The 26,545-nt window shown below is 56.6% G+C and overlaps 1 protein-coding gene across 3 annotated transcripts in view; it reads right to left on the reverse strand.

The window, feature by feature from the left end:
- Positions 1-1,051: 1,051 nt before the first annotated feature.
- Positions 1,052-26,545, reverse strand: part of LRRC4B (leucine rich repeat containing 4B) — a 62,143-nt gene continuing 36,649 nt past the window's right edge. For all 3 annotated transcript variants that reach the window (XM_047836017.1, XM_047836016.1, XM_047836015.1), the window contains exons 2-3: positions 25,062-25,393; positions 1,052-3,536 (exon numbers count right to left, since the gene is read on the reverse strand). In XM_047836017.1, coding sequence (XP_047691973.1) covers positions 1,671-3,536; positions 25,062-25,358 — 2,163 coding nt within the window. In that variant the 5' untranslated portion in view covers positions 25,359-25,393 and the 3' untranslated portion in view covers positions 1,052-1,670. The remainder of the gene's footprint in view (positions 3,537-25,061; positions 25,394-26,545) is intronic.

Raw genomic sequence — 26,545 nt, forward strand, 5'->3', positions numbered from 1 at the left:
GAGAGGGGACGCCGTGGACCCTCTGCTTCCAGTGGCCTGGGCCCGGCTAGACAGCACTAAACGGCATCTGCCCACTGTCCCGGTGGACCCGGCTGGCACCCACCTGCTGGCTCCTGTCCCTCCCAGGGCTCTGGGTGAGCCCCCGTCCTTCTGAGTTACAGCGCGGCCCCCTCCCACTCCCGGGCCGACCCGTCGCCCCCTCCTGCCTCGGCGTAAGCAGGACAGAGGCGAGGCTTCGGCCCGCAGGCCCAGCTACAGCGGGAGCACATCACTCCTTCCCCCCCTTCAGCCTGACTCGCTTTCTCCCCCCAGTGCCTTGTGGGTCGGCAGAGGGGACCGACGCTCTGGGTTTGGCTCTGTGGCGGGTCGAGTCGCGTCCTCTAAAAAGGATCTGTTGAAGTCCTGACCCCCAGGACCTGTGCACGTGACCTTATTTGGAAACAGGGTCTCTGCGGATGATGCCGCGAAGACGAGGTCGTGCCGGGCCCTGATCCTGTAGGACCAGTGTCCCTATAAAACAGGGGAAACCCAGACAGAGAGACGGAGTGTGCGCGGAAGGAAGGCCATGTGGAGACGTGGGGGACGTGGGGTGCCGAGCAGCTGGAAGAGGCAAGAAGGATCTTCCCCTAGAGGCCCCGGGGGGGAAGCACGGCCCTGCCCACGACCTCGATCCTGGGCTCCTGATCAGAAGAACGAGGAGCCTCCCAGCCTGTGGAACCAGGGAGCATGAGGTGGGGGGGCGGGGGGAGGCTCACGTGAGCCGCGGAGAGGTTAAACACAAGGGCCAGGTGTGCGGGTGACTGAGCCCCTCTCTGGGGCTCTCGGGAGGGGCGGGGGAGGGGGCCTAAGACCACCCAGAGGTGCTGACCCTGCCGACCCTCCGGGAGGGGGCCCTGACACCTGACGTTACCGTCCTCTCATTGCACCGCCCCCTCCCCCCCCCCCCGCATTCACTCTGTTTTCTGTCCTCTATGCTTTCATGACCAAAAAAAAAAATTTTTTTTTTTTTTTACTTTTTCCGTGTTTTTTTTTTAAAGTAATTACAGAGCAGGTAGTCATTGACGCAAACCTCCCTTCAGTATCAAAAGAGTCTGTGGGGCAGGTGAGGGCGGGGGGCGGGGAGGGGCGAAGGTGGGGGGCAGGGCAGGGTGTCCGGAGGCTCTGACCGCGCGCGCGTCGTCCGTCTCTTCAGTTTCGGGGGCGGAGGGGCGGGAGGAGGGGGGACAGGCGTCAAACTGCAAAAAATGAACCGTAAAAGGAGGGTTGTCGGGGATGAGGGGAAAGGACGCCCCCCCTCCCCGGAAAGCTCCTCTCTCCCCTGGAAGGCGGAGGGCGGGGAGGGGTCGCTAGAGAGAGCGAGGCGGAAAAGCGGGGGGTTCCAGCCACTTCTCCCGAATCCTGCATCCCCTCCCTTCGCCGGGGCTGGGAGGGGGGGGGGGCGGTGAGGCCAGAATCGCGGAGGCGGCTCGGTTCCCGGCGCCCCGCCCTGTCCTCGCCGGGGGGGGGGGGGGGGGGGGCGCCCTGGGGTCCGCACGCGGGCGGGGCTTCGAGCCCTCCTCCCCCGACCTTCCCTGCGCGGTCCGAGAGCGGCGGCGGCGGCGGCGGCGGGGCCGCGGGGAGGGTCCCAGTCCGGCCCGGGGCCCGGGGCCCGGGGCCCCCGCCCGGCGGCTTCAGATCTGCGTCTCTTGCACATTCTCCTTGGAGCCGCTCTTGAAGAGTAGAGGTTCGTGGATGGAGTTGAGCCCCGGGGGGCCCTTGCCCCCGCAGCCCCCGCCGCTGGGGTTGCCGCTGTAGTGCGCCTTGAAGGCGGCCGCCACGTAGTGGTGGTGGTTCAGGTGGTCGCGCTCCAGGGCGGGCAGGGCCAGGTGGCTGTCCCCGCCGACGCCCCCGCCCCCGGCCACGGCGGCGGCGGCGGCCACGGACACGGCCGAGGCCGCGGGCAGCTCGTCCTCCACGTTGATGATCTCCACGGTGCGCGTGGGCCCGTGGTGCTTGTGGAGCTGGTGCTGCTTCCGCAGCTTGTAGAAGGCCACGAGCATCACGGCGGCCATGAACGTGATGGCCACGAAGCAGCCGATGATGATCTTGGTGGTCTTCATGACGTCGTCCAGGTCCTTGAGGGCGTTCTCCGTCACGTCCGTGATGGGCACGGTGAACGCCTTCTCCGTGGGCCGCGAGGAGCGCGGGGCGGGCGCCGTGGTGGACGACGAGGCCGGGCCGGCGGCGTCCCCGGGCCGGCCCCCGCCCCAGACGCCGTCCGTCGTGGGCCCCGGCGGCTCCTTCTCCGTCCCCCGCGGCTGCAGGGTCTCCTCTCCGGGCTGCGTCTCCAGGGTCTCCACGGTCACGGTGGTGAAGTAGGTGTAGCCGCCCCCGCCCCCTCCGCCGCCGCCGCCGCCGCCGCCGCCGCCTCCCGGGCCGCCCCCGCCGCCGCCGCCGCCGCCGGCACCGCCGGCCGCCACGGGGTCGACGGCCGAGACGTTGAGCGTGGCCGAGGCCGTGGTGTTGCCGGCCGAGTTCGTCACCATGCACGTGTACTGGCCCGTGTCCTGCACGGTGACGTTGGTGAAGTTGAGAGTGCCGTCGTGCAGGACGGAGATGCGCACGCGGTACGAGCCGTGCGTCATGAGGGTGCCGTTGGGCGTCAGCCAGTTGACGGACGTCATGGAGGTGCCCGTGCGACACTTGAGCTCGGCGGCCATGCCCTCGGTGACGTTGAGGTCCGTGGGCGGCTCCACGATGACGGGCGCGTAGCAGGTGAAGTGCGACTGGTCCAGCTCGCCGATGTAGCGGCCCTTGAGGCCGGCGGGCGCGTGGCAGCGGGCGCAGCACGTCGTGTTGCTGGGCACCGTCTCCTTGAGCCACCAGCTCAGCCACAGCACGTCGCAGTTGCAGTGCCACGGGTTATGGTTGAGGTGGACGCGCTCCAGGCGGTGCAGGGGCGTGAAGAGGTCGTGGGGCAGCGACATCAGGTTGTTGTGGGACAGGTTGAGCTCCTCCAGCGACTTGAGGTCGTCGAAGGCGTTGCGCTCGATGGTGGCCACCTGGGCGTGCATGAGCCACAGCTTGCGCAGGCTGGTGAGGCCCTGGAAGGAGCCCGGGCGGATCAGGTCCAGCCGGTTGCCGGACAGCTCGAGCTCCTCCAGGCGCACCAGGGCCGTCAGGTTGGGGATGTCCTTGAGATTGCACATGCCCAGGTTGAGGTAGCGCAGGTTGACCAGGCCCTCGAAGGCCGCCTCCGAGATGTACTCCAGCCGCTTGAGCTCGCCCAGGTCGAGGCGCCGCAGGGAGGGCACGCGGTTGAAGGCGTACGAGGGGATGCTCTCGATGGGGTTGTTGCGCAGCCAGAGCTCCCGCAGCTTGGACAGGTACTCGAAGGCCTGCGTGGGCACCGTCGTGAGCCGGTTGTCGAACAGCTCCAGCGTGTTGAGGCTGGGCAGCCCGTTGAAGGCGCCCACCTCGATCTTGCGCACCAGGTTCTTGCTCAGCTGCAGGATCTCCAGGTGCCGCAGGTGCTTGAACGTGTCGGTCCGGATCACCTGCGGTGGGGGAGGGGAGACACGGATCAGCCACGCCAATGCTGGTCATCGGAAAGTCACCGACAAGGCGAGAAGGCGAGAATGCGGGGCGGGCGAGGGCGCAGAGCGGGCCCGGCCCCTTGCTGGTGGGAGTGTCAGACGGGAAGGCCACCCTCGGGGAAACGACTGGATTGTTTCGGTTAAGGCTAAACAACCCCCCCCCCCCACCCCCCACCAACACACCACCCGGCCCTTCCACTCCCGAGTCTTTTTTTCCCCAGGAGAGAGGAGAGCAGCTGCCCATCCAAGGTTCGGTGATGGGCGCTCAGGGCATCTGCGTTCGTGACCACCTGACCGGAAACGACCCCGATGTCTGTCAGCCCTGGAGAGGCACACGCTGTGTGTCCGTCCGTCTCTACGGTGGAACACGATTATCCACACACACCACGAATCTCGTGGGCCGGCATCGCGTTGAGCAAAAGAAGCCAGGCCCAAGAAGGCGCGTGTGGTAGGGTCCCGTCCGTTCCACGTCGTTGGTGTGCTAAGAGGCCCTCTCTGAGTGTGTGTGTGTGTGTGTGTGTGGCGGGGGGGCAGGCCAGGAGGGAAAGGGGTGTGGGAGAACTTTCTGGGGATGATGGAAATGTTCCCAATTGGGGCAGTGGCTACGTGGATGAATAAGACGGTCAGACCTCCCCGAACTGTTCAGATAAAAGGGGGGCATTTCATTATATGTAAATTACACTCCAGTATGTAAATTACACCTCAATAAAAAAAGGATTAAAAATACTTAACACCAACAGTTAACATGCACTGAGCCCTTCTTTGGCACGGGACACCGTTCTAAATGCTTTATGGGCAACAACTCATTTAATCCGACAAACTGTCCTACGAGGTGGGTACTTACTCAGTATCTGCAACTGTGAAATCCATCAAGCTGTGAAAACCAGAAGATTGTTCATAACTTTGGCACCAAATGCCACTGGGTGGTAGGGCCCGATCAGAACTTGGGGGAGGCTATTTAAAGCTTTTATTGATCCCACTCATGTGACTATTCAAACACTTCACTCTAGAAATATTCCCACACTTGACGAGGTTTAGAAGAACCAGGAGGTGCTATCAGATATATGCTGCGCATTAGTACCTCACCTTTCTTTTCTTTTTTAAAAGATTTTTTAAATGTTTATTTATGTTTGGGGGGGGGCGGGAGGGGCAGAGAGAGAGGGAGAGACAGAATCCTAAGCAGGCTCCACGCTGTCAGTGCAGAGCCCGATGCGGGGCTCAAACCCACGAACTGTGAGATCACGACCTGAGCTGAGACCCAAGAGTGGGATGTCCAACTCAGGCGCCCCAGCGCCTCACCGTCCTAACATCAGATGCCAAAACACATCTGGCCTCAAGGGTTCCACTTGGCGGTTTATGAATTATCTCCATCTTAGCAGGAGGCAGAGAGAGGGGCAGTGACTGACCCAAGGTCACACAGGACGGACTTGGGATGGGACTGAGGCTGCCTGCCCCCAGAGTCCCAGCTCTTAACCCCTGAAGTTGGCCGCCCCCTCTCAGGCTGAGGCTGAGGGGTCACGGGGGGGGGGGGGCAGTGCTGGGCTGGGCCTGGGAGGCGGAATCTTACCAGATTCTCCCTCATAGTCATGGTGCTGGGTACACTGAGATCACGCAGCCATCAGATGGCGTTTCTGAAGCCTAGTTAATGCCTTGGGGGGACGCTTCATTGTAATCTTAAGGGGGAAATGGAGAACTCTAAACAGCATTCCATGCGGTCACGGCTCCGTAGGATTCTACGTTAAAAATTTCATTTTGAGGGCGTCTGGGTGGCTCAGTTCATTACACGGCTGACCCTGGATTTTGGCTCAGGTCATGATCACATGGTTTGGGAGATCCAGCCCCGAGTCAGAGCAAGGCCTGCCTGCGATTCTCCCTTTCCCTCTCTCTCTGCCCCTCCCATGCTTGTGCTCTCTCCCTTTCTCAAAATAAATGAACTTAAATAAACAGATAGATAAATCCTTTTTTTTTTTTTTAACCTAATCTCTATGCCCAATGTGGGGCTCGAACTCACAACCCTGAGATCAAGGGTTGCACGCTCCACCACCTATCGACCCAGCCAGGAGCCCTGTGACTTTGTAGAACTTTAAAAAGAAGCAGAAGAATTAGGTGTTCTCATCTATGCACCGAGAAAAGACTGTCAGGAACTACTCCAAGCTCTTCTTGGTAGTGAGCTTGGTAGGGATTATGGGAAATTTTTATTCTTTCCATATATTAAAACAAAATTTAATGTTTATTTATTTTTGAGAAAGAGAGAGAGAGGCAGAGAGAGAGGGAGGCACAGAATCTGAAGCAGGCTCCAGGCTCTGAGCTGTCAGCACAGAGCCCGACGTGGGGCCATCATGGCCTGAGCCGAAGTCGGGACACTCAGCCAACTGAGACACCCACCCAGTTGCCCCTCTTTCCATATGTAAAAAAAAATATTTTTTAATATTTATTTTTGGGAGAGAGACAGAGTGGGAGCGGAGGAGGAGCAGAGAGAGAGGGAGACACAGAATCCGAAGCAGGCTCCAGGCTCTGAGCTGTGAGCACAGAGCCCGATGCGGGGCTCGAACTCATGAGCCGGGAGATCATGACCTGAGCTGAAGTCGGACGCCTACCGACTGAGCCACCCAGGCTCCCCTTTCCATATTTTTTTAATGAACAAAAAATTACTTTTATAAAAAGTAGAAAAACACTTTAAAAAGTTTTTTGGTTTTTTTTCTTAACCTGAGAGGCACCTGGTTTAAGGAACGGTGACAACATTCCCGGTCCTGCCATAATCTCAAAATAACATCAGTCACTACTTATGCCGGTGCTATGCAGCAGAAATGCAGCGCGGACTACATAGTTACTTTTAAATTTCCTAGAAGCCACATGAAAGAAACAAACAAACCCCAGACAGGTGAAATTAATTTTAAAAATATATTTATTCAACCCAGTATATCCAAAATGTTACGATTTCAACACGTCATCAACAGAACTGACGAAGGAGGTACGTTACACTCTCTTTGCACAAAGTCTCTGAAATTCCATGCGTGGCTTGTAGCCCACGCGCTCAGTGGCCCCACGTGGCCAGCGTGTTCGGCTGTGCAGATGTACCGGGTGCTTCCTTGACTCCTCGATGCTTTCTGAGTACGACTGAGTTTTATCCTCCAGCAGCTTTATGAACTGGGACTGGTAGTGCCCATTTCTGACAGTGCCTGGAGGAAGCCAGTGGCTGGGGCACCATCTCTTAACATCTTTGTACCATTGGGCAGATGCAGGCGTGGCCGTGAACTTGGAGCCCGGTTCACGTCCCCTTCCTCCCCCCCCCCCCCGCCCCGCCCCCCCAGCTATCAGCCTAGCCCATTCTGAGCCTCCCACCCAGAGCTGGCCATGAAGGGAGAACGGGAGTCCCTTTGGGGGCCACGATGCCCGTGCTGGAGAGTGCTCAGGGGCTCTTGACCCATCGATATTATTGTTGTTGGCATCTGGTGGTGCACCATTGGCCCCAGAGCCTGTGGAGGGCAGCTCCTGGGGCACAGAGCCCCCTTCCGGCACATCCAGCTGAAAATCAGAGGCGAGAGCCTGACACTGTTCTCTGCTCTCTTCTCGGTTCCCTGTCTCGCCCCCTCCTCTCCATCCATGGCCCAGCCAGGCTCAGCCTCCTCCTCTCCCTCCCGGACACCTGGCCCCAGACGTCTGTTTACACCCACACCCCCGGTCCCTCCAGGAACCCCCATTATTCCCAGCGCAAGATTCTCCCGCTCCGCACTGATGGTGCCATCCCATAATAAGATCCAGTCTCTGGGCAGCCTGGGTGGCTCAGTCGGTTAAGCGTCCGACTCTTGACATCAGCTCAGGTCATGATCTCGTGGTTCATGGGATCAAGCCCCACGTCAGGCTCTGTGCTGTCGGCATGGAGCTTGCTTGGGATTCTCTCTCTCCCTCTCTCTCTGCCCCTCCCCTGCTCTCTAAATAAATAAATAAATAAACTTAAAAAAAAAAAAAAAGACCCAGTCTCCACCCTCCAGTGGCATCGGTCGGCTTGGCATGAGCTCCCTTCCTCTTCCAGGGTCACTCCCTCCCCCTGTCCTGCTCTCAGCAAGTCCCAGAACACAGCCCCTGGACTCTGCACTTCCTGTGCCCTCTGCCAGGAAGACCTTCCCTACTTTTTCTTCGGGCCTCCTGCCATCTGCCCCTTCAACACCCAGCTCCTGTGTCACGAGCCCCCAGCCCCTGCCACAGCTGTCCATATGCCCCTGTCACCCACCCGAGTCCAGGCCCCTCCAGGGGTCACCGCTGCAGGGCTTGGAGCACAGCACTGTCTTGGGGGTCCTTTCTGACCAGAATGGAGGTCCAGTCCCTTCCTGGAAACCAGATTCCCGAGGAAAACACCCCCCCCCCCCCCGCCGCCGGCAGCTGCCCTAAGCAAGGTGGTCTCTGTGGGCTCAGGGCCAAAGGGGTAGACGACGAAATACATCTGGGCTGTTAAAACTTTGCGACCCTCAGATCACCTGAATGGTTTCCAGGAACAGTGGGATGGAGTCTGGGTGGTGGAGGAAAATGTACAGCTCAGAGCAGGAATCAGGACAGGCCCCACCTCTCTACCACGCATTGGCTAAAGTCCCCTGCGGGCCTCTGGGGATGTTAGAACAACAGAGCACATTTCCATGGGCCTTTTCCCCTTGCTGATAAAAGTATTATATATTCATTTTAGGAAAAAGTATACGAAGACAAGAAAGTCAACCATGGGACATGTATTTATGTTAACTTACGTGAACAATTTCATATATATGCTTCCAGTCTTTTCTCTATGCATACAATGCAGAGATATCTCTTTTTCATCTTTTTTTCCTCATATTTTACAAATTTTGGTGACATAATAGACTTTCCTTCAGGGCACCTCCTTCAGTTGGTTGGGCGTCTGACTCTTGACTTTGGCTCAGGTCATGATCTCATGGTTTGTGGGACTGAGTCCCGAATAGGGCTCCACGCTGACCGCTCAGAGCCTGCTTGGGACTCTCTCTCTCTCTGCCCCTCTCCTCCTTGCACTCTTTCTCTCTCAAATTAAATGAATAAACTTAAAAATACAAACGCACACACACGCGCGCACACACACACTTAGGCCCTGCATTTCCCCTTAATAGTAGTACACTGTATTTTCCCATATCATGATATATACTTTGAAAACAAGTTTCATGGCTATCCAGAATTCTTTCCCAGGGCTACATCTCCTTTGGGACATGGAGATGGAATGGCCAGGGTCAGTTATTTATTTTCCTTAACACACTTCTGCCTTCTTTAAGTTCCTGCAGTGAACATAGCTAACTTTGTCCCATAGAATGGGACAAAACCTCGGTAAATGCTATCGGTAAATGCTATCACAGGAAGGAGTCTGTCTAAAGCGCGCTGGTGGGGGAATGGGTCCTCGCTGGTGGGGGATGGGTCCTCGGGAAGCTCCCCCCCCCCCCCCAGGGAGTGGCACCTGCGGGATTTGACCTCCAGGGCTGGAGGGAAGGGGCACAGCACGCTGGCCTGGGGTCTCTGCAGGCGGCTGGCGGTGTGGCTGTGCCTGCGTCCGACTGGGGGCAGCCCCAGGACCCTGAGAGGCCCTGGGGCTTGGCTCCTGCGGCCTCATGGGTCACTGCACCCTCGCCTCCTCCTCCGAGGGAGCAAGGGGGAGAGTTTGGCCGGCTGGTCCCAGTGCGTTCCATGGGGTGCTACTCCACAGCAGTGACAAAAAGCTTTCCTGATCAAACAGAAGCCGCGCGGTCTCTCCTGGAGGTGCCACTGCCGGGGGCTGAAGTTCTGGGAAGTCCTGCGGGAAAGGACAGTTCCACTTCGCTCCACTCTGGGTTTCCCAAACATCACAAGCACAGAACCCTCCTCGCAGGGTGCCTTTGATCATCGCCCTGGGAAACGCTGGTGTTGCACAGAGCAGGCCCTCACTCGCTGTTCCTATTAAAAATAATAGTAACGGGGCGCCTGGGTGGCTCAGTCGGTTAAGCGGCCGACTTTGGCTCAGGCCATGGATCTCATGGTTTGCGGGTTCGAGCCCCGCGTGGGGTTCTGTGCTGCCGGCTCGGAGCCTGGAGCCTGCTTCGCATTCTGTGTCTCCCTCTCTCTCTGCCCCACCCCCGCTCACATTCTGTCCTTCTCTCAACAAGAAATAAACATTAAAAAATGTTTTTAAATAAATAAAAAAATAATAATAGTAACAACAATAGCAGCAGCAGCTGGAGGATCTGGCCGTCACTAATCACCAGGGAGAGAATGAGGTGAGCTCTTAAAAAGTTAGACGTGAGAGTTTGGACAGAGAATTCTAGAAGGACAAGTCCACTGGTCCAGGTTCCTGAGACACCGCGCCTTCACTCGGTCTTGGTGGCACTTAGTTCTGGGGCCTCCCCAGGTCCCTGCAAGCCGAGCGGGAGCGCACTGAATGCCCGCTTGCTCCTCCCTCCTGCCAGGGTCCCAGCTCTCAGTGCAGTCCCCCAGCCCACCTTCCTGGTCCAAGGCGGGCCTGCAGCCTCAGACCCCACACCACCTGTGGCCTCACCCGTGGGTTGGCTAGCAAGCCTGTGGTTCTACTCTTCTGGAAGGTCTCACAGCCACAGCCCATCTCCAGGGTCTTGCCACACCCAGGGCCTTCCTCTGGAGCCTTCCATGGCTCCCCAGTGCTCTCAGAGAAGAAGACTCGGCCTGCATCAGAAGCCCTGCTTGGCCTGGCACCTGCTTGCCTCTCCCCTCCCCTCTACACGTCCCCCCCGCACCCTCACTGCAGCCACCACCCTAGCCATCCTCACTCCAGTGACCTTTCACAGCCAACTCCTGGAACTATCTCACCAGGTCCTCCCCCTTTACATATGCTGTTCCCTCTTCTCAGGCTGCCCTTCCCTTTTCTTCGGCCCTTTCCTTCCAGCCCAAACATCTCATTCATCATTCATTCATTCATTCATCCATCCATCGCTTTTTATTTCGTGGGGATAAAGCAGTTCTGAAGGAGCAGATGGGGGAGGGGCCATTCCCCGTGAAAGGGCATCGCAACGTCCACCTTACAAAGCTATCCTCAAGACTCAGGGGAATCGCTGACATCTGCCCGGCACGGGGTGTGGCACTGCAGGTGCTCGCTGAGCCCCAGTGACAAGTGCCAAGTTCTGGGCTGCGCATTCTCCATTCAAGGCGGCTGTCCCCCAGCAGCCCCCAAGGCAGGTGTTGTTAGGCTTTCGTTTCAGAGAAGGAACCCGCTTTGCCAAGTCACCCAATGAGGAAGCAGCAGAGCCGGATTTGAACCTGCAGGCTGAGGCTCAGTGGGGTCCAGTGACTCAGTAGGGCTGCCCACTGAGCCCTCGGGGAAGGGCACAAGTGCGCCATCTCCCCGACCCTCTGCATAGAGGGACCCCAACTACAGTCTGTCCACAGCGTGCATCTCGGCAGCGTCTGAGGCTCTTCCGGCTCCGCATGCTTTGTCTCAGTTGCCACGGGAAGGGTGTGCGTGGAGGGAGACGAAGGGCATTTCCCGGGGGGGGGGTCCCCCCAACCACTTTACTAATGCGCTTGGGAACCGAGCGGGACGGGGGTGTTGCTGCAAAGGAAGCCTGGTTTTATTGAAGATGTGCTGTAGGGTTGCTTTAAATAGCGAGTGCTTTTTATTTTTACCAGGATTCCAGTAGTTGTCCCTTCTCCACAGGATGCCTGGGGAGCAGCCTAGTGGGGAGTTGCTGGGTCTGGGTTCGAATCCTGGCTTTGCTGCCGATCGGCAATGTGACCTTCGGCAAGTGCCCTACTGTCTCTGAACCCTCTTTCCTCACAGGTACTGCACGATTACTGTGAGGCTTGGACACGACCGTGAGTACTTGGAGCAGGGCAAGCATGCAGTATATATATACATATATACATATATATACATACATGTATATATATATATATATATATATATATACATAGCATTGTTGATTCAGCTAATAATGATCATGAACATTTGTCCCATCTCTGGGCATCCTCAGCATCCTTCCTCTACACAGGCTAACATGCAGTTCAGACACCACCACATCCCTGCTCATAGTCCTCCCATGGCTCCCTATCACCCTTGACGTGGGGTCAAAGGCCCTGCAGGCCTGCCTCAGTGCCTCTCCTCTACTCCAGCCATATGGAGGTGTATGGATGGATTCCATAGGCTCACCAGGCTCTGCCTAGCCTCTCTGCCTTTGCACCGAGGCTGTGCCCTCTGCTTGGAATGCTGTCCTCCTCCTTATTCTCTGGGAAATTTCGCTTGCCTTCCCCCAGCAAGCCCTCTTTGTTCCCCTGCTCACTAAGGTGTCAAACACATTCTCTTATCACATTGCTTTGACACGTCCTTCTCCTCGGCTAGGCTATGAGTGTATGAGTAGAGAGTCCATCTGGATGGTTTCCGCACTCCCTGTCCCCAGTACGAGGCCTAGTTCATGGCCGACTTCAGCCAAGTGTGTTGAATGAATAGCCCAGAACGGACAAGGCTCTGGTTTGAAGAGCACCCAGTAACGCCAGTTGATGTGGGCCTACACACCTTTTGGCCTGGGTGACAATGCCACCACGTTGAAACCCTTAGTGACGGAACGTGGGAGCTGAAAGAGCACTAGCCTTCTGGTTCCAACTTACTCTTTTTTTTTTTTTTTTTGTAAGCATTTGCCATCTTTTTTGCAAATCTTTTGGATTTTTTTAAGTTTATTTATTTGTTTTTAGAGAGAGAGAGAACACACACAGAAGGGGCAAAAGGGGCAAAGAGAGAGGGAGAGAGAGAGTATCACCAGCAGGCTCCACACCATCAGCATGGAGCCTGATGTGAGGCTCGAACTCATGAACCGTTAGATCATGACCTGAGCTGAAACTGAGAGTTGGGACACTTAACCAAATGAGTCACCTCAGTGCCCCTGGATTTTGTTTTTAGTACAGTCTGAAAATTGCTGTCTTTTAACTGGAAGTTTAGTCCATTTACATTTATTGTAATTACTAATACATTTGGAATTATTCTTACTGTTACTTTGTGCTTTCTGTTTGTCCTGATTTTTTGCAGCCTATTCTTTCTCTTTTCCTGTCATCTTTTTCATTGATTTTTTTTCTTATTCAATTTCCCCCGTCTACTATTTTAGAATCTATATATTTTCCTTTTCTCTTCTTTTAGTGGTTACCCTTAAAATTTAACATGCATACCTAAAGACTAAAGTCAGCCAGTTCCTCTCTTCTCCTCCTCTCACAAACAATACAAGGCTGATCCCATCCTGACTCTGAAACAAAATGCCATCCTGGGCAGGTTCCCAATAAGGCAGAAGGGGAAAGCCGTTATTTGTTAAGTGCCTATTGTGTACCAGACCTTGTATTAAATGCTCTGAGGTGGTGATCTCATTTAGTCCTTGTAGAAATCCTGTCACATGGGTGTTATCAACCACATGTCCCTGCCTCTCTTCTTATTTGATGGTTTACCTCTGAGGAAATGGAGATTCAGAGAGGAAAACTTATCTGCCTTTGGTCTCACAGATCCAAAGTAGCAGAACCAAGATCGACGTCTGCTTTTCCTCAATCTAAATAAATACAAAGTCTCCATCCGTCTGCGCATCCTAAGCCAAGAGGGTTGGACTCTCTGTTGGTTTCAATGCAGTTTGAGCCATGGGGCCTGTTCATTATTCAGCCATTACCCACGGGTTGATTTGCTCATTTGACAGATATTCTTGGAGTGCCTGCTATGTGTCAAGGATCTTGCTGGGCTCTGGAGATCCAGCCGTGGACAAGAAAGAAGCAGCCCTGACTTCCCACAACCTGATCTTGAGTGGGGAGGGCACTAAACATAATAATTATGCAAATGATCCTTTAAATGGCAATGATGTAAACAGATCATGGGTGCTTCCCTGGTTGTAGGGGGAGAGGCAGGTGTGGGCCGTTGTACAGCACAGCTTGACCCTCCCCCTCCCCCCACCCAGAGCAGATGATATTTAAACGGGGGGTCACTGTTGTGACCGCTGACACAAAGTAGGATGGACAAGGTGGGGACTGGTTCTTGGAGTGGGCAAATCCCCCTTCCCTCCCAGCCTAACATTTGGCCTGGCAGGACACTGATGTCCTCCTATGTTGCAGAGGAGGTAGTCCTGGGGTCTTGCCTCTGACAGCAACCTAATAGCCAAGTACCCTTGTCTCCTCGATTCTTCAGCCCATGGTTGCTGAGCCCTCTTCCCCCTAGGCCCGGCTCTGTGCTCACCGTCAAGGGTACAGACACCAGTCGGACAAGGGAACGTGGCCCCATCGATGACCACTCCCAACCCCAAGGTGGGGGGGGTGGTCTCTCCTTCATCCTGGAGCTTGGTCTATTACTTAGGGGACTTGCCACTTCAGCTATAGTTGGTAAACATTACTAACACTGAAAAAAAAATCCCACTGCGTTCTGTTGGGGTTTTTAAGAAAATAAACTGTCAAGAATTCCTTTATTAACAATTTAACTGTGGTGGGAGATGATTAAGTGAATTGTTCATCTAAACACTATTAAGATAAATTGTTCTTATACGTTTTGAACGTACTGAACCGACAACGAAGCTTAGCAGCTCGCTGTCTTTTCTTGTGTGTGTTAGTGTTTCGCATTCACGGTTTTAAAAACATTGTTATTTTTCTGTACTAAGTGCTTTTACTAAGTGCTTTTATGATGACTTCTCCTAGTTCCTCCTTCCCTGAGATAAGGGCCTTGTGCCTCCTTTGCCATGGGGATTTCCCTGACCACCGGGACCCGCCAGGAGCCTGGCAGGCTTGGGTCTAGACTCAGCTTCCCCAGGCCTCAGTGTTGTCTTCTGTAGCGCAGGTGCAGGGGCCGTGAGGACTGAGTGAGAACAAGCCTGTATCACTGCAACACAGCTCAGCCCAGGGGCAGGGTGGCCACTTAGGACGCAGCATCTCCTCCTTCAGTGAAATCCATAAATGTCACTGCTGTCACTATTACCTCGCCCAACATCAGGTTCTAAACTTGTCCCTGTTCGAAGGTTCCAGGCCATGCTGGCACTGACTTCTACTGGCAGGAGCTCAGAGGCTCCGGGCCCCACCTTCCAGGAGCCATATTGGGTGAGGGCAGCTGGGACCAATGTGTCAGCCTCTACAGCACCCCTGCCCCCACACCCACAGGCCGACCCTCAAGGGCGGTGGGTGGGGAAGGGCTCTGGCTAGCGCTCAGTGGCCCCCGCTATCTATCTCAGGGGAGAGAGCTCAAACCCCAGGGCTCCTCAGCACCCCAGACCACTCCTGTGCTCAGACAGACTTGTCTCGCCCCTGCCCCAACCCAGCCGGCTGCTCTCACTCTTGCTCGTGGGCCCTGTAGCCTGGTGGTTCAAGCGGTGGGGTCAGACAGCTGGAGTCCTGATTCGGGCTGCCTCTCTACCACTTCTGGGACGTGGGTGATTTTTTTTTATTATTATTTTTAAAAGTTTGTTAATTTTTTTTTTTTTTTGAGAGAGAGAGAACCCCTCTGCACTGTTAGCACAGAGCCTGGCACAGGGCTCGAACTCACGAACCCTGAGATCATGACCTGAGTCAAAGTTGGAGGCTCAACCGACTGAGCCCCCCCCCCAGGCGCCCCTTGGGTGCATTTTAGACCTCTTGGGGCCTGCTTCTCAATCTGCACGATGGGGATTATAAAATCGACTTCTTAGGATTGGTGAGGGAATTAAACGTCTTTCCACACATGAGGGGCTTAGTGCCTTCGAGGTTAAGTGCACCATCTATGTCTGCACCTGTCACTTTCCTCCTCCTCTACACCTGAGCTCATGCTGTCCTGGAACGCCATCCCAGCCTCTGCACCTGCTCGGGGCCCAAGTCACTCAAGGCTCGCTAAAAACAGAAAAAAAAAGCCTTTCTCCTTGCTAAGGCTTCCTGACCATCCCTGCCCCGTGAGAAGTCTTTCTCCCAGACGCCAGCTCCTCTCACCCATGTATGTGACTGTCCATCCACACTTACCGGGCCATTGCCCTCCCTCCGGTCCTCCCCCTCATCTCCTTCCATTCATCCACCAGGGAGTTGCCTTCTCTGGCCTCCTGGGCCAAGCCCTGCCCTGTTTGCTGAGTCTGGCCTGCTCCTCACCTCTGTACCCCTGCCCCCACCCCAGACAGGCATCTGAACCTGTGCAGATAATGCCCTGGGAAGCAGGGGGGGGGGATGGGGTGGGTACGATCTGTATCAGGAGCTAAGTGCACCCCAGCTTTGCCTAAGGCGGTGGGTGGGTGGGGTTAGGTGAAGGCTCAGGCGGGGTCAAAGACCTCCTTCCCAGTGAGGCTCCCTGGCCCCCTGCCCCCCATCCGGCTTCCACCTCCATCTTGTGAGCTCACGGGCCCTGCCTTCCGTGCTGTGCAAAGGTCCTGCAGCAGAGCCTGACACATAGTAGCTGTTCAACAGGGAACTGGGGCATGAGCTGGGTGCTGCGGACTGACAGGCCGGGGCCAATCAGACGCAGAAGGGACAGGCGTTCGGGGAGCAGCTTGCAGCCTGCTTCCACGTGGGGAGGAGACCCCGTGCCCGGTGTTGTAAGGATTAAACTCTCAGTGTCTGGAGTCCACGAGGAAGTGTGCCTGGAGCCAGGCAAGTGCAGAATGTGACCCTGGCCCTTCAGAGGTGAGGTGTGTTTTCGGAAGGGCTGGAAGGGAAGGGCTGGGGCGGTGTCTGGGTCCAGCAGAGGGCACCCCCGAGTGTGGTGTGGCTGGGACAGGGACAGGCAGGCTGGCGAAGGGTCCTTGCAGCAAGGGGAGCACTGTCCGTCTTAAGGTCCAGGGATGGCATGGCGACTCTCACTGGGGCGGGGGGGGGGGGGCGGGGGGGGGGTGGGGGGGGGTGGCAGTGCACGGGAGGCTAGGAGGAAGCTGGGGCAGGTGTCCTGATGAGCAAGGACAAGGCCAGAGCAGGGGCTGGCTTTGTGGACCGCATCAGGACTGACTTAGCTTTGAGCCTGAGGCGCCAGGACTACACCGAGCCCAGCCAGCTACGAATTAGGAAGCATCAGGAAATTAGTGTTGGAAAAATCAAATTCTGTAGCCAGTCGGCCTGGGCTAAGTCCCAACTCTACCCCCCACCCCCCAACTGTGGCTTCTTGCACAAGGGTCTCACTTCCTGCACCACAGTCTTGCTGGTCCGTGAAATGGGGAGAACAGGACTTACAGGGTAGTTGTGGACAGAGCTCGGAGCATTGCTGGGAGGCTGCACACACACCCTTACTCCCACCCTCCCAAGCGGGAGGTGGGCTCAGAGAGGCAACCTGAGTAATAGAGGGGGAGATGTGGGTCTCCTGTCTCTCAGGCCTCAGTCTACTCAACTGAAAAATGGGGATCCCCACCTGTCCCTCTCCTGGGGCTCTCATGAGGCTCCGAGGCCACAAGACTCTGCAAGATGGCGAGACGCCCTCTGATTGGTTCATGTAACGGTTGCATTTTGGGCCAGTGGTGACGTGAACAAGTGTGCACAAGTACGATCAATGAATTTGGGGTGCCGCGGGGACTGGGGGGCCTTGACCTGACTGGGGGTTCAGGGAATGCGCCTCTGGGGTTGAGTCAAGAAAGACGAGGGCGAGCGTGACAAAGATCTCACTGTCAATCCTTGCTAGAGCTGCTCAGCTCCTGGCCCCTCGCCAGGGTCCTCTCCCACCTTAAGTCCGCATGCGAATGCACTGCCCCCACGTGACGCCGTGTCCCCAGGGCATCCGGGAGCACCTAGAATGCAGTGGCGTTCAGTACCTGCTTGTCCAAAGAATGAAAGCATTGAATTTCTCAGCGGCTCTGTGACGGAAGGGCTGTTGTTATCCCCATTTCACAGATGACAAAACTGAGGCCCAGACAGGTTTGACAATGTGCCCGAGGAAGAGTTGTGAGTGAAGCCTCAACTGTCCCCACAACTGTTAAGCGTTGGTGCTAAGGAGATGCAGGGGAGAGTGGAAGAGCATTCCAGAAAGAGGGTACGTCCAGTGTGAAGGGGCCCAGGGATGCAGGAGGCCGGAGGCAGGGGCCATGTCCTGAAGGGCGCTATCTCAGGGAAGGTAACAGGTGGACCACCTGGGGGCCTGAGCTCGATGGCGTCGGACTCCGCCACTTGTGACATGTGGCTCGTGCTGTCCTTCCTGGAGCCGGCTCGCTGACAGTCCCATTCCTGCTCTGGCCTGGAGCGCACAGGCCACCCTCCACGGCGCGAATGGGGAGGAGGGACTCCACTACACCCGCCCCGGCTCGAAAAGATCCTATGTCGAAGGTCAGGTGGAGTAGGGACCGCCCCCAAACTGGAAACGGTCCGAATGCCCATCCAGAGGAACTGGATCAAGAGATCGCGGTAACTTCATTGGACAGAATATTACCCAACAATAAAGAAGGAAAAGGAGGGAGCGCCGGGCTACAGGAGAACGACGAGGAGACCAGGAAGCCGAGAGGCACAAACAGCAGCTGGGGGGGGGGGGGGGGCAGCGGTGTAGACGGTGTAGATGGTGTAGATGCACTATTCTGGCTGTTAGAAGTCAGGGGAGGGGCTGTCCCATTTTCCATCTGTCAGATGGGACAAACAATCCTGTCCTTGTGAGAATGAAGAGGCCTGGGGAAGGGAGAGCACTCCCAGTCCCCCGGCTCAGGGTAAATGCTCTGCGGTTTTTGGTTTCCGCTCCCTTTCCAGGGACAGGTGAGCGAATCCCACTACAGACTGTTGCCTTCAGCTCGTATACCATTTTGTACATATTATATATTTAAGTAGAATTTTTCTTGATGACAAAAAGCACTAGGTGCCCTCACTGAAGAAAATTTAGCAACTGAAGAGAGTGAACAGAGGAAATGCAATTACCCTCCATAATGCTAGTGTGAGGGGAAAGGCGGGGCCGACGTTTCTGGGTGGTCCCTGCATTTTGTTTTTGCTTTCAGGACGGTTTTATTATTTTATTATTATGTTTAAAGTTTACTTATTTATTTTTGAGAAAGAGAGAGAGAGCACAGCAGGAGAGGGGCAGAGAGGGAGACACAGAATCTAAAGCTGGCTCCAGCCTCTGGGTTGTCAGCGCAGAATGCTGATGCGGGGCTTGAACTCCCAAACCCTTGAGATCATGACCTGAGCTGAAGTCGGAAGCTCGATCGACTGAGCCACCCAGACCCCCCCCTCCTTTCAGGGCAGTTTTAAAACAAACTGGACGCCCTGCTTGCATCCTTTGAAAGCTCAGTGTTACATTCTAAGCATTTCCCTGTGTCCTTTGATATTCTTCGAAACTCTGTTTTAAGTAGCTAAGTAACACTCTGTTGTAAGAATGCGCCCCAATTCACTCGACCGATGCCCTGACTACCAAGAACTGAGGCGGCTTCTGTTCTACACTTTGGCCCTTGGGCCATCCTTCAACCTCTCTCTGAAGCACCTCTGAGCACTTCTTTCAGGTGGGTGGATGGGTTTCTTAGGCCAGAAGCACACGTCCTTGCAGAGCACCTTCACACACTGCCCACACGACCTCCCGGTGGACCCCGAGGGACCCTGGTTAAGTCCACGCGTGAAGTCTGATCCGGAGAGTCCCCCAGAGATGTTACCACGAGGCTCCCAAAGGGGTCCTGAGGGGGATTTTGTGGTGGAGGCAGCTCCAAGCCTCCTGGGTGTCTGTCCTGATTCAGAGGTGGGGGGAGGGCAGGAGGTGGGGGGGCACCCACCAAGGAAAATTCTACAGTGGGTGGACACACACACGCACACGCGCGCACACACCCTGATGTGGATGGCTCTTAAAAAACCCCGGGCTGAGTGAAAACAGTAAGACAAAGAAAGCCATCTATAATGCAGCTTCATCTACATAAATTAAAAATACATGCACACAATAAGCATTTTGCAAGAACACACACAAGCAGAAAGATCCACAGTAAACACATTAGGATGGCTGGCTCTGGGGAGGAGGGGAACAGAGCCGGGCCGAGGAGAGGAGGAGTAGGCCCGCCCCAGGTGGGAGCTGTGTGGGGTCCCTGGGGCATGTGGCCTGAGTGGCCTCAGGGCTGTCAGGGCTGTGAGGTCAGGGGGAAGGGGCGTCCCTAGGCCTTTGCCTAGAAGGTGACTCCACAGGCTTGGGCTTTCGCACCCCTGTGCCGTCTCAGAAACGATTAGGGGGCCCATGGAAGGCTGCTGATACTTAAAAATTATTTTGCTTGCAAAGGCCATTAAAACAACCATTTCCACCACCTGCTGGCCCTGTCGTGTCCCAGGAGGGCGTTTGAACCCTCTCCAGAGATGGACACCACTGTTCTAGACGGAAGCTTTTGCCGGCACTCAGTGCACTTGGGGCTTTAGGGAAGGTGACGCAACCTTAGAGCTGCTCCCCAGTTCTTGTAGGTGCTTCAGGGACACACACACACACACACACACACACACACACACACTGCCAAGTCCCCAAGGCAGGGGCTCGGGAGCCAGCCAACCTTCCATTCATAGACAACTATCTGCTATGCACCTGCTGTGTACCAGGCTCTGTTCTCGGTGCTGGGGGTCCAGCAGGGAGCAGGGTGAAGACCCCCTTCAGGGAGTCATCGTCTGTGCAGAGCCAGATGACAAGCAAGTGACCACAGACAGGACAGGGAGGCTCTCAAATCCCCGGAACTCAGGACATTTCTACGGGGCTTTGGTGTCAGGCTGTGTGTGTGTGTGTGTGTGTGTATGTGTGTGCGCACGCACAGTCCCCTGCATGTTTGGGGGAAGTACCAGCCACCGTGAGCAGGACACATAGGGCTTGCAGGGCAGTGCCTCTATGATCGTCCCTCTGACCCCGAGATTCTACTTCTAGGAATTTCTCCCAAGTGCAGAATCCGGAAAGTTCCCAAGACTGAGCACGGAGGTTGTTGACCACAGCGCTGTCTGTATCAGTGAAAACACTGGAGAGAAGAACGGACTAGTTAAGTAACGGGATGGCCAGAATCCTACACAGTGATTAAAACTGATATTTTGGACGAGCATTAGTGTCAGGGAGAAAGGTGTTCATGTTATGCTCTCAGGTGTTGAAAGTCAGCTACAAACTGATATCAAATGGTGTGGTTTCATTTTTTTTCTCAAAAAAAGTAAAAAAAAAAAAAAAAAAAGAAATCCCTTTACCAACCCCCCCTACCAGGGCACTGGCCAGAAAGACACTAAATGCTAATGGGAGTTACCTGTGAGTGTCGAATTACGCTTGGCTTTTGTCCCTGTGTTTTTACTTAGGTATATATTCTAGGTTTTCTAAATTAATTTGCATTCATTCTGTAATAAATAATTTAAAAGTCAATTTGTATAGGCTCAAAAAAGAACCAGGAAGCCTTTAAAAACAACATGTAGGGGCGCCTGGGTGGCGCAGTCGGTTAAGCGTCCGACTTCAGCCAGGTCACGATCTCGCGGTCCGTGAGTTCGAGCCCCGCGTCGGGCTCTGGGCTGATGGCTCAGAGCCTGGAGCCTGTTTCCGATTCTGTGTCTCCCTCTCTCTCTGCCCCTCCCCCGTTCATGCTCTGTCTCTCTCTGTCCCAAAAATAAATAAACGTTGAAAAAAAAAATTAAAAAAAAAAATAAATAAAAATAATAAAAAAAATAAAAAACAACATGTAAACAGTAGTTATTTATATCTAGGTGGTGGGACTAGGGGTCATTTTTTTTCTTTTCCTTTTTCTTTTTAACTGGATAATGAAAAAGTTACTTTCTCAGGGTGCCTGGATGGCTCAGTCGGTTAAGCATCTGACTCTTGATATCGGCTCAGGTCATAATCTCATGGTTTGTGGGATCGAGCCCCACGTCGGGCTCTGCGCTGGCAGAGCTTGGGGTTCTCTCTCTCCCTCTCTCCTTCTCGTGCGTGCGCGCTCTCTCAAAATAAATAAACTTTTTTTTTTCCCTACAGTTACATTCCCAAGCTCCTCCACTGGCTCCCTCGGCAGCCCCACTCCTGCCACTTGCAAGGTGCCCACGAAGGGAGGCCAGTCTGACTGAACGTTCACAAGCACCTGCTCTCGTGGACAGCACTCTTTACACCCTGGGGAACATGCAGTTTGCGGGGGGACGGGGGCCTCTGGGGTGGGGGTGCCAGAACCCCCAGGGATGAAACATGCCCACTTTTGTGTGTGCTTAGCACTGTGCACGCCGCGTGGCTGCAGCAGACCCGTGCGTGACTTATAAAGAAGTTCACTCACGTCCGTGGGGCTCAAGTGCACACCCAGACAGAGATGTGGGTCAAACGTCTGGAGGCCAGTGGCCCCAGGAGATGGGGTGACAGACGCGCCAGCAAACAGGCCCAGGCAAAGGGGCCAGCTCAACCCCAAAAGAGAACCATCCTCTCTTGCCTCTTCCCACACCCGCTCTGCTGGAACGTCCTGGTGTCTCCACCTTCAAAACACGCCCAGAACCGGCCGACTTCTCACCACCTCCACCGCAAGCAGCCTGGTCCCAGCCGAGCCCCCGGCATTTCTCACCAGAACTCTGCACCAGCAAGGAGACAGCAGATCCGGGATTCAAACCCGGCCCCCCTGGCGCAGGATCCACGTGCCGTATGGGCCTCCCTGCACCTCAGCCGGGGAGACCCAAGTCAGCAGCCCGTCTGCCCTCTGCTCAGAGCTTCCCCCGGCTCCCCGCTCATTCTGAGAAGAGCCCATGTCCTCACCATGAGGCCATGAGGCCCTGCGGCCTTGTGGGATCTGCCCTCACCTCCCACCCTCTCTCCTGGCTCACCGTGCTCCGGTCACACCTGCTTGTTGCTGTTCCTCCCACACACCAGGCAGGATCCTACCCCAGGGCCTTTGCATTTGCTGTCCTCTGCCTGGAATGCCCTTCCATGAGATTCCACCTTCGTGTCCTCCAAACGTTTGCTCAGATGTCACCTTCTCCACTAGGCCACCTGGACCTCCTGTCTTTAAAGCTGCAGCCAGTCACCCCTCCTCCTCCTGCACCCACCGCCTCCAACCCCCATCTATTTCCTTTTCCCACAGCCCTCAGCATGTTTAACACATGCCATTTACTTACTTATCATGCCTAAGTCTAGAACGCGGGCTGGGGGTAGGTAGGACAGGTTGTCTGTTTCACTCACTGATGTATCTGGAGTGACTGGACCACGCCTCCCACACAGAAGACAACCAAGAGATATTTAGCATACACAAGCGTCCTGGGTAAGGGCAGGGATGTCTGGAGGTGGGGGCGGGGGGAGTCCACGGGCCCAGACTGGAAGGCGGGTGAAGGAAGGCTAGGCTGGGGGACCCAGGGGCCACAGAGAGGCATATTTGGATGGAGGGGTGAAATGGGAGGGCAGCTGGCGGCAATCGTAGGGGCCGGCAGGCCAGGCCCAGCTGTGTAGGACTCGGCTGTCACAATATAGAGGCTGGATTTCACTCCTGAGGCCCGGAGGCTTCAGTGGGTTTCAGGCAGAGGCCAGCACCCCTTGGGGGCCACTGGGAGGATGCACTGGGCCTGGGAGTAGGGGCTGGCGGTGCCAGGGGAGCGCTGCTCGGGCCGTTGTGCGCCTGCGGGCAGCCACAAGTCTGTGGGCGGAGCCCCGTGCCGGCAAATGTTTGCCGCACTGAATCGTTCACCGAGCTCCCCAAAGAGAAAATGGCCCAGTTCTACTGCAGGGTCACTGCCGCGGCCTGGGGCTGCTGGTGGGGCGGACTCAGCGGCCCCCTCATCGCGGACGCACTTCCTGATGCGCTAACATCTCCCCTCCAACTTCCATTCCCCAGAAGGCAGTTGTCCCAGCCCAACTCGCCATCCCGTTCGTTTACAGTCTCTTCCCTTATACGTACACAAGGGGAGGGCCCTGCCCTTCCGTCAGTACCTAAATCAGGGCTTGGCTCGGAGCTGGGGGCAACACGTGTGGAACATCACGTGAGTAAAGAAAGGCCGGAACCGGGCAGGCAGAGTCCAGGGAACAAGGGCGAGAAGGAAGTGAGGGTGTCGGCCCCCTGACAGGAGTCAGGGGCAGGTCAGCAGGGACTCCAGCCTGAGGATGCAGGTTAGACTCCCAGCGAACTCTACAGAAGGCACCCTGTTGAGGAGGTGGGGCCGAGCTGGAGGACACGATCCTGACCCCAACACTGGATTCACTGGTCCTTGCCGTGCGGCCACCAGGATAGCCTTCTCGACTTGGGCAGTAGTGCCCTTGGTGCTGCGCCCCTGAAAGATCCCCTCTGTCTTCTGCAGAGGGGAGCCCTGTCCCCAGGCTCTCTGGGACAGTGAGATGGGCGCCACTGACCCCTTCCCTTCCCAGGGACAGACAGGGAAGTGCCATGGCGGAGGGGAACCTTAGCTCCCAGGGGTCTGGGATGTCACACGCGAGCCGTCTTCTCTCCTAGCTTTATGCGAGCCGTCTTCTCTCCTAGCTTTATGGGTTGGGGTCGGGGGAGGCTTGCGTGGTGCGCGGTACCGACCCTGTGCCTTTAAAATGGTGGTTCTCGGGGCGGCTGGGTGGCTCAGTAGGTTAAGCACCCGACTTCGGCTCAGGTCATGATCTCACGGTTGGTGGGTTCGAACCCCGCGTCGGGCTCTGGGCTGACAGCTCGGAGCCTGGAGCCTGCTTCAGATTCTGTGTCTCCCTTTCTCTCTGCCCCTCCCTCACTTGAACTCTCTCTCTCTCAAAAGTAACATTTAAAAACTTAAAAAAAAAATAGTGGCTCTCAACTAGGGAGATCCACCCCCCCTCAGTATCTGGTAACATTTGGAGACATTTGGGCACCAGGGGCGAGGTGCTGCTGGCGTCTGGTGGCCAGGGTTACTGCTCAGCACCCTACAGCACATAGGAGGTCCCCACAACCAAAGACGATTGGGCCTCAAACGTCAACAGAGTAGAGAAGGAGAGACTCTGCTTTAAAAACCGCACAGCTCTGCCCTCGAGGCATCATTTATAGCCCGTCTTAGCCACAGTCACAATTAACTGGATGGCACCTGCCCCGTCCAGGCACCAGCCACGCGCTTGGACAGGAGACGAGGCCCACGGGAGTGCTCAGGTCTCCAAATGTCACGCCACCTCCGGGAAATGGGCACATGAGCCCCACACCGCGCGGCAAAGGAGTGCTCGCCAGTTGCCAGGAGATTCTAAGTCCCTGGCAAGTCTGAAACCCATCAGCCGTCACCCCACTCCCCAGGCCAGGAGGTCTTAGCATCCCCATTTTGCAGACGAAGAAACGGAGGCGCAGAGTCCACGTGAGCCCGAGGCCACGCAGCAGGTGTAGCGGCGCGGAAGGCACGGAGGCCTCGAGCAAGGGTCGCTTTGCCCACCTGTGACCCCAAGGGCAGGCCAAGGGCTTGCCTGTCCTGTGCTGGCGGAGGCAGGCAGGTGGCCGTGCCTCCGAGCCCCAACGCACTGGCACAGAGGTGTTTTCTCGTCAGAGAAAACCCGGGCAGCCTTAGCTCAAGTTAATAGGATGCGAACAGTATCTCCTAAGTGCCACAGGGACGGCCGTGAGGAGCTGGAGGGGACGCCCAGAAGGCCTCCGCCACCTCGAGGAAGAGGAACTGGCCACCACCTGTGCAGCACCACTACCCCCCCCCCCCACGGCTGTGTCCCCCCCCTCCCCCACCCCACCGGATGCCGGCCCAGCTCACCTGGATGCCATTCTCCTGCAGGTTCAGGTACCGCGTGTTGACAGGGATGCTGGCGGGGACCTCGGCCAGCTCTCTCCGCGTGCAGATCACCCGGCTGGCCTGGTTGCTGCAGGAGCAGGCCGCGGGGCAGGAGGTGGCCGGCGGGGAGCCCCCTCCGGCGGCCAATGTCATGGCCACGCCGCCCCCACCGGCCCCCAGGGGTGGGGAGAAGAGCCAGAGGAAGAGCAGGGCCCCATGGGGCCAGGACATCCTACCGGGCGGCAGTGGGGGGCACGGGGAGCTGCGGGCGCACGCCATCCTCAATGTTCATGCTCCGCGTGGGCGCCGGGGGGCTGTTGGGGTGGGGGGGAGAGAGGGAGAAGCTCAGTGAGGGACAAGGACCCCGTTGGCCCACCTGCTCCCCAACCCCCAGGCAGCTCTCAGCCACTGCTGCCACCGTCACCTCCCTGGTCTAACAGGACCCAGAGAGCAGGGCTCCCCCCGCCCTGTGGGGGGCCGACCCACCCCCTGAGGGAGGCAGAGAATGGCGCTAGCCCTGCCCTCCCTGCACTGTCTCACGTCTTTCCCCGACTGGAAGATTGTGCCCATTTCGCAGAACGGACAACCGAGGCAAGGGTGAGGTGGGGAGAGAACAGCTGCCCCAGGCGCTTGGCCAGTAATGGAGATGTCAGATCCAAACCCTGGTTCTAGGCACGGTTTCAGAAACGGAGACAAAGAGGCAGAGATGGAGGGAGAGGAAGAGAGACAAGATGAAGTGACAGAGAAAGGATGAAGTGCCGGGTCTGGAAGCCTGGGTGGTGGTCTGGAGTCTGGCTTCCGTCACAGTGGCCATCTAGGCCCCCTTGCTGCCGGCGCGACCTCCTGTCCCCTCACCCCACTCCCTACCCAGAAGCCTTTGCAAAGAGGCCGGGTGCCCAGCACCAAACGCCCCCCACACTGGGCCTGCCGCCCCTCAGACTCCTGTCACCCCGTCAGGGGCCGGGGGTGGCCTCTCAGCAGCCAGAGAGACTTGAGTTAGACTCAGAGGAGGAACTTCAAGAAGGTAAGTGCCAGACAAGGCACCTGTTGAGGTGAAGTGTGGGCAGGAGAGGCTGGGAGCAGACTGGAGAAGGCGAGGGGGAGGAGGGGGCCGCGGGGGCCTGGGGTGGCAGCACAGGCAGGAGGCCGTGGGATTGCAGGTGCCCAGGGCCAAGGCAGCGCCTGGTGGCTCCGTGCCAGCAGCTGCCGGGGATGGTGTCGGGGCGGTCGGTGGGGAGGGGGCTGGGGGCCAGAGACCCTGTGCTCGAACTCTGGGTGGGCAACGGGCGGGGTGGGGTCAGGGCAAGACAAAGGGGGACGGGCCAATCATAACAACAGCGACGGTGAGAACAGCAACGATAATAATAGCTCCCGTCTTCCGGGTTAGCCCTTTCTATGCCCCAGACTCTGCGCACACAGTGTTCTCATGGAAGCCTCCCAGGAACCGTAGGAGGAAGCCGTTAGGA

Source organism: Prionailurus viverrinus, chromosome E2 (genome assembly GCF_022837055.1).
Source record: "Prionailurus viverrinus isolate Anna chromosome E2, UM_Priviv_1.0, whole genome shotgun sequence".
Lineage (NCBI taxonomy): Eukaryota > Metazoa > Chordata > Mammalia > Carnivora > Felidae > Prionailurus > Prionailurus viverrinus.